The 8,198-nt window shown below is 34.1% G+C and overlaps 1 protein-coding gene across 1 annotated transcript; it reads right to left on the bottom strand.

Moving 5' to 3' along the window:
- Positions 1–333: 333 nt before the first annotated feature.
- LOC103021674 (polymeric immunoglobulin receptor-like) lies at positions 334–5,404 on the bottom strand. The gene is made up of 6 exons (XM_022686232.2): positions 5,365–5,404; positions 4,911–5,258; positions 3,464–3,814; positions 3,242–3,364; positions 1,233–1,267; positions 334–642 (listed from the first exon to the last, which is right to left on the bottom strand). Exons 1-6 carry the CDS (start codon positions 5,402–5,404, stop codon positions 496–498), a joined length of 1,044 nt encoding a protein of 347 aa, XP_022541953.2. The 3' UTR covers positions 334–495.
- Positions 5,405–8,198: the final 2,794 nt, after the last annotated feature.

The raw sequence follows: 8,198 nt of genomic DNA, 5'->3' as shown, positions 1-8,198 counted from the left end.
TCTTAGATCTGACTTTGTATAACGTATGAAGAAATCTGATAGGCCCATGTAAAACCAAGTCCCACCCTTTCCCTCTAGTACATTCGGACATGCTAAAACCAGTTGCAGAGTGTAAGTAAGTTGTGTATGTATGGAGCATGTATCAAAAGGGCAAATTTGAGAAAATAAATCTTTTAAATTATTTTTTTAATTTATTCAAATGCATGTCCAGATTTAGAAGTACAGTAAGTAAAGTCAAAGACAAAACAGAATAAAAATTCTAACATTTGAAACATAAAACAAATGTTAACTTTAACATACTATTTCTTTAACGATCAAGAAGCTCACAATTAAATACATGTAGCTGTTTTAAAACAAATTTTTATTTACAATTTTTTTTTTTTGCAGTAGTAGATACCTTTATCTTTTATAGAAAGCAGGAAAAGGGATTATTTACAGAAATCCACAATTTTAAGAGTATAGATTCTGCTTTAGAGAGAAGTTTCACTCTTTTATTTAGTCTTTTGGGTTGGAAGAGACTTCAGAGTACACAGATTTATCTTCACATGCAGTTCTTCTTGCTTTTCTTGATGCAGAATGGTTTGGGGTGAAATTCATGGCAGCATAATTCAGATCTTCCGAGTACACCACAGAACTGAGAGTCTAGAATTGGAAAATAAACAAAATTAATAACCTTATTGCTAACGCTAATATCTGTATTGTTTATTCATTCATCTTTTCTCTTTCTTGCTGTGTAAACGCAGGTGGCTAGTCTCATTTTGTATAAAAATAATGATCCTTCATGCATTTGTGGTAAAATAAAGAAAATAGAAAGCAAATGTTGGGTCTATCATAGGTTTGGCTGGTTATGCTCAATTATTCTGTTTAGTTTTAATGTAAAGTTTGCATCTATTGCTCTATAGGTTTGTGCACTGCATCAAAAGGGCAAATATGAGAAAATAAATCTTGTAAAAAAAAAAAAAAAAAAAAAATATATATATATATATATATATATATATATATATATATATATATATATATATATATATATATATATATATAATATATATATTTTTTTTTCATTTATACAAATGCATGTGCATGTTTAGAGGTTCATGGTCATGTTTGACCTGCTATTTAAGGGGTTATAATTAGTAGCATTAGTACACATTGTAAATTATATTTTAAATAAATGTTTAAATTCCACTAGTATTGGAGAAATGCAAATATCAAATGCAAATATGAATATTTACCTGTTGATGCTGGTCGGTCAAGTTATTGGTAGAACCTTAAAGAAAACAAAAGTTCAGTTTGTGCTTGCATACATTAACACATTGTGGCTGTCATGCAAATATGTACTAAACCATTAGTGGAAGTAAATGTAAAATATTTAATTCCAAATAAATTCTGTGCATTTCTATTGGTCCATTCATCATTATATCCCGACACAGAATAAAAAAACAATTATCAGGGTTTTGTATGGCAGCAAAGATATTTGTCTCATGCCACTTATTTTTAATGGTGAGCACATGAACACATGTGGCATATGGGCAACATCCTGCAACCACTAATGACGGACTAAAGGATGACCAACCCAAACTGTGCACCAACAGATGAGCTTCAGTCTCAGACTTTCCATCTACAAGGTGGAGTAGCTCTGGAATGAGTAGGTATGGTATAGGTAGGTATGAGTGTCTAATAGGTGACCCACCATCCAAACAATAGCTGTTTTGTGGTGGTCTCTCCTGTGGGGTCCTAACCATTAAGGAACCGAGTGAAATGAGGATAATAAAGTATGCAAAGAAACAGATACAGGACTATAGTCTACAATTATACAACTACATTGACATCGAAAGCGAATGTAGAAAGGAGGTGGTCATAATGTTATGCTTGATTAGAGTATTTGACCATCAGCATGGTTGTTAATTAACAGAATTTTCATTTAGGACAATCAAAGCTGGATCTCATCCACAATCTCATTTTGCAATCTTTTTGAACTAGAGTATATTGAACAGTGTTAAATATATATATATAAAAAAATAATAATATCAGTGAAAAGTTACTTTATTTCAGTAATTCATTTTAAAATGTGAAACTCATATATTATATAGATGTATTACACACAGTTTGAGCTATTTCAAGTGTTTATGTATTTAATTGTTGATAATTATGTCCTACAGCCAATAAAAGTCATAAAAATCAGTGTCTCAGAAAATTACAATATTATATAAGGTACAATCGGTTTTTGACAGTGTGGGCAGTGTGCCAAGTCCTGCTGGACAATGAAATCTGCAACTCCATAAAAGTTGTCAGCAAAGTGAAGCATTAAGTGCTGTAAGATTTTGTGGGAAAACAAAACTGCACTGACTTTGGACTTGATATAACAGTGGATCAAAACCAGCAGATGACATGTCTCTCCAAACCATCACTGATTGTGGAAACTTCACTCCAGACCTCAAGCAGTTTGGACTGTGTGTCTCTCCACTCTTCCTCCAGACTCTGCTCCCTTGATTTACAAATGAAATGTAAAATTTACTGATGATCAGTGATGGTTTGGAGAGACATGTCATCTGCTGGTGTTGATCCACTGTGTTATTTCAAGTCAGCGAAGCTTCTACCAAGAGATTTTACAGCACATTATGCTACCCTCTGCTGACAACGGATTTCATTTTTCAGCAGGACTTGGCACACTGCCCACACTGCCAAAAGTTCTAATTGGTCTTATATAATATTGTAATTTTCTGAAACACTGATTTTGGGGGTTTTATTGGCTGTAAGCCATAATCATCAACAATGAAAGAAATACATGCTTAATATAGATTACTCTGTATGTGTAATACATCTATATACTATTTTTTCTTTATATGCACCTCAAAATAGATTCAGATTTAAAGGAGTTCTAGAGGTGCTGAGCTCTTTTCTGCTGCTCTTCTTTCACTCTGCTCTGATCAAACTCGTCCTAAACCACCTGTGTTGTTTTTTAATGTCAGGTATTATTATCAGGTGAAGGTTAAACACGTTTTTTTTTTTTTTAATCTAATATCTAATAGCATATGTGTTCATAGTCACATTTTAAGTATTTAGTATTAATCTACAATGTAGTGAATAATAAAAATAAAGAACAAATATTAATACTGAAAAATAGTACTGTAAATTTCCACTTTCCTGTAAACTTTTAAATATAATGTAAAAATAAAAACTGATTTGATTTACAGTAAATTGGCTGGATTAAAGTTTTGTAAATTGTAATAAGGGATCCTACCTTTTCTCCTTTTTCTTCTGTTGTTCCACAGATCAAATACCAGAGCAATGATTACAGTAACAGTAAGGGCGTTTGTAAAAGCAAAGGCAAAAACTATACGATCCCAAACATCACTTTCAGTATCTAGGACAGATCAGACACAGTAATTATCACATTGGTTGCACTAGTTTTGTAGTGTTGCTACAATTAACACGGTAGTTAATGATGTAATACAGTATTTACCCATTAACTTCAATGCAGTTCCGTTCCCAAACAGTATCTCTCCACATGCAGCTACAGCACAGTAGTAAGTTCCAGCATCAGAGAGGCTGAGGTTGTTCTTGGGGAGTTTGTAGATACAGCTCTGTGTAGGAGAAACAGTCTCAGAACTCCTCGTACACTGACTGCTGGAGTCTCCATGAGTGAAGATGATTCCTGGATGAGATTCTCCTGCTGCATGTCTGAACCAGTACACACTGTGATCTTCTGAACAGGTCTTGGTAAAGACTGTACACTCCAGACTGATGGAATGTCCTGCATGAACCAACTCCAACACCGGCTGCTGTACAAAATTTCTTGTTTTTGTTACAATCCCTTGGAGAAACAGCATATAGATAATTATTAGGATTTGATTAAATATCCAGAGAAGTCAAAATAGAACAGAAACTGTGCTCATTTGAATGTCTGGGTACAAGTGATTTTTGTTTGTTGCAAAAACGAACAAAAACGAGATATTGAGACAAAGTGTTTAATTAATTTTCCCCCCTTTTCTGCCTTTTTTTACATTAAACAGCCTAAATGAACTAAACTACAATTTAAAAGTTTGTCTCAATCCCATTATATACCTTTTTCTTAAACCAACAAAGCACAATGCATTTACCTCAGCAGTGCTATGCTAATCATAAATTTACGTTAGCAGTAGCAATCCAACCACATATCTCAGTAATGCTACTCAAGTCACACGTGAGTGATACAGTATTTAGATAGAAAAATAATTAATTGTCATTTAGGGCATTTATTTGCAGAAAATGAAAAATGGCTGAAATAACAAAAAAAGAAGGTTTAAGAGTTCTGAAATCAATATTTGGTGGAATAACCCTGTTTTATAATCACAGTTTTCATGTATCTTGGCATGTTCTCCTCCACCAGTCTTACACACTGCTTTTGAATAACTTTATGCCACCAGTAAATGAAAAAAGGTTAAGCAGTTCAGCTTGGTTTGATGACTTGTGATCATCCATCTTCCTCTTGATTATATTCCAGAGGTTTTCAATTTCATAAAATCAATTAAACTTTTAAGTGGTCTCTTATTTTTTCCAGCGCTGTATATTTATTATTTTTGAAATGCAACTTAATTAGTTAATGATTTTAGTAAAATTACACATTTTGCTAAATAATACTTGAGCATAGAAACAAAGTAATGTGTTTTCCAGCTGTGAAAACATTCTATTGTTGCTGTCCAAGGAAAAGTATGTATCACAAAAATACTACATTTACAGTAAAATGAAACAACTATCTATGAAAATCAATGTAAAGCAATTTTACTACAAGTCATTGAAATAAACTGTCACTCAGTGTGAGGGACAATTGTTGTTTTTAAATGATGTATTGCATATACATGTTTTTCCTTGGAAAATTAGTGACGATATGCTTTAACTCACATGATAACAAAATAACAGTGAATTTTTACCTGCTGGCATCAGAAATGTCCAGGAAACAAACTGCAGTTCGTTTAAGAAGACTATTCCACAGTAGTAAGCACCAGTGTCCTCCTGACCTACAGCAGCAATATTTAGATGAAATGATCCTTTCTCTGGATATACGTTAAATCTGCCATTTTGAAACTCATCCTCAAATTTGGTTTCACGCACGTAATTGTAGACCATTGCCAATGGCCTGGGATTCTGGCCAACGCTCTGCTTATACCACACCATAGTGGTGATCCTTTTCTGTGGCAGATGGCACTGAATTGTTACACTATCTCCAAGATTTACAACTTGAATAGGAGCTGGTTTAGCATCTTTAAGTTGAACCACACCTACAGCAAACACAAAAGAAGAAGAAAACACATAGAAATATAGATGAGTACAGATAATGACAAACTTATTTGTGAAGAATAAACCAAAAAAATAGCTGTTACTCACCAGTTCTGAGGACAAAAATGATCATCCAGTGTGTAATCATCTCTGCAGATGCTGAACCCTGTGAGGATGCTCTTGAACAGACTCTTTCTTAGCGATCAGAAGATGTCAGGCAATGTGAAACTGCTTCTGATTGGCTTCTGAGGGTCAAACAGATGGCAGCTATAGTTCACTTGCTCAGTTAATCAAAAATGATGTAAAAAAAAAAAAAGTTTAGGTCAGAAAAAAATAGTGCCAAAGACAAATCAACTGAAGGAGAAAAGGATGAGTTCAGCTATAGTAAAATAGAATCAACAAGCTTTGTGCTGTTTTTTTTTTTGCTCTATGACTGACAAAAGCCAATCAAATGTAACCACACAAACCTTTGTGTTCATGTAACTCAATGCATTTGAGTGGTTCAGACGTACATTGGCATTGTGATTCACCACTGCAGAGACCAAAGCATGAATTTTTGAGTTAAGTTCTATAGGACACTGTTTTACAATAATTAACCAAAAGCTTATAAAAAAAACAGAACCAAAAGCTTATGAAAACAGAAAAAAAAATTAAATCCCTAATACTGTAGTGTAAAAATGTTATTTGCCCCTTACAGATTTCTTTCTTTTTTTTTCTTTTTTTTAAACTTAGATTTTTTTTTAAATCAACAAACCTTATTATCAGGTAAATATAAACCAAGTAAATATATATTTTTAAAAAATGTCATTGATGATTTCATTGTTTAAGAGAAAACCTTAATCACACTTTTTGGAAAGCTGAGTTTAATTGTACTATCCACAACCAGGCCAGATTACTGCCAGACCTGTAGAATTAAGAAATCACTTAAATAGAACTTTTCTGACAAGATAAAGCAGGATAAAAAGCAACAAAAAGGTCTTAAACAGCAACAACATCATTGACATCTGTCCATCATTTCTAAAGCTTCAGGACTCCAGCAGACCAGAGTGAGAGCTATTATTCACAAATGGAGAAAACTTAAAACACTGGTGAACCTTCCCAGAAGTGGGTGGCTGACAAAAATTACTCCAAAAGAGCAAGGACAGCTCATCCAGGAGGTCAAATTGCTGTAACAGATGTAAACTGGAATTCGCTGTTTACCAGACAATTCTAAAGGAGAATATATGGCCATCTGTGTGTGACCTCAAGCTCAGGCGTACTTGGGTTCTGCAGCAGGACAATGATCCAAAGCACACACACAAGTTCACCTCCAAATTACTTGAAATAAAAAAACTAAACAAAGGTTTTGGATTGGCCTAGTGAAAGTCTGATTGTGAAAGATGATGTGGAATGATCTTAAACAGGACGTTTATGCTCCAAAACCCTCCAATGTGGCTGAATTAAAATGATTCTGTAAAGAAGAGTAAAACAAAATTCCTCCACAGAGGTGTGAAAGACTCGTTGCCAGTTATTGGTAAAGCTTGATTGCAGTTGTTACCGCCAAGCATGACACAGCCAAGGTATTAGGTTTATGGGGCAAATACTTTTTCACACAGCGCTGGATTGGTTTGCATATTTACGCAGGTTATCTTTGTCTGTTTTTAAAGTTTGTTTGATAATCTGAAAAATATTAGAATGACAAAAAATGCAAAAAAAAAAAATCTTACCACTGTATTAGCAGGACAATTATTTCACTTGTCGGTAATATTTACATAAGAATGGTCTTTCTTCCACATTGTTTTTTTTGTGTGTACAACTAATAATATGCCAGTGCTGTAAGGCTTTTAGATTTTCTTTATGGTAACTGTGAGCCCAGACTATTGAGAGACTTATATGTGGGAAAAAGTAATTTAATGGGTATGGTGTCAAAAGTAGCACTGAGATCTAATAGTATGGAGCATAGTAGTGCTGCCTCTTTCAAGTTCTCTATTTACATCGCAGGTCCTCTGGCCGAGACTCTTATCCACACTCCACCCCAAACTCAGTAGAGTGAATAATGCTCTGCCAGCCAAACTGCAGCAACAAAAACCCTAACACATATAAGCACATGAGCAACCACCGAGTATGCCAAAACTAAAACATAGAATAGTGATAAACCTTCCCAGGACTGACAGACATAAAAAAGAAAGAGACTGAGCAAAAATGTTATCCATGGGATAGTTCCAAAAAAAAACATCTTCTGACCAAACAGAACAGAAGCAAATCAAACGTAACCACACAAAACCTTGTGTTGGTGATTGGAAATGTAGCCATTAATTTTGCTACTTTTTCCCCCATTGAATAAATGGTTAAATAGCCTTAATATATTTTTGCCATGCTTTTCAAAGAAAATGCAAGTACAAAATAAAAATGTAAGAATATTTATTTTATTATCCTAGTATACAAACCAAAAACACAATACATTTACCTTAGCAGTGCTACTCTAATCATACATTTCTCTCAGCAGTGCTACTCAAGTCACACAGAAAAATGTAGTTTCTTCTTTGGTAGGCAAATGCTAAACAAATGTTTTCTTAGCTAGTCTTAGCAGATTTATCGTAAATTTTAGGTACATACCTAAAACAAAGCACAAAAAGGTGCTCTTTGACATTAAAATTACACTTCTTTGCTATGTGCCATTGGTGGCTTGTGAGTTTGGCAATCTGCAGACTCTTATCCACCCTCCACCCCAAACTTAGTAGGGTGAATAACGCGAATAACACATATGGACACATGGGTGACTGCCGAGTTGGACTCACAAATGGAATAAATACGAACCAGTGGTTAACCTTCCCAGGAGAAGAAAGAGAATTAACAAAAATGGTATGCATGGGAGTGTTTTTTTTAAAGAATTATTTCTAATCTCCTTACATTTTTTTCTCCTTAATTTAGCTCAGCTGATTGTCTTACCCATTCAGATGTTA

The sequence above is a fragment of the Astyanax mexicanus genome, chromosome 8, assembly GCF_023375975.1.
Source record: "Astyanax mexicanus isolate ESR-SI-001 chromosome 8, AstMex3_surface, whole genome shotgun sequence".
NCBI classification, from domain to species: Eukaryota; Metazoa; Chordata; class Actinopteri; order Characiformes; family Acestrorhamphidae; genus Astyanax; species Astyanax mexicanus.
This window is presented reverse-complemented; position numbering and strand designations above follow the sequence as displayed.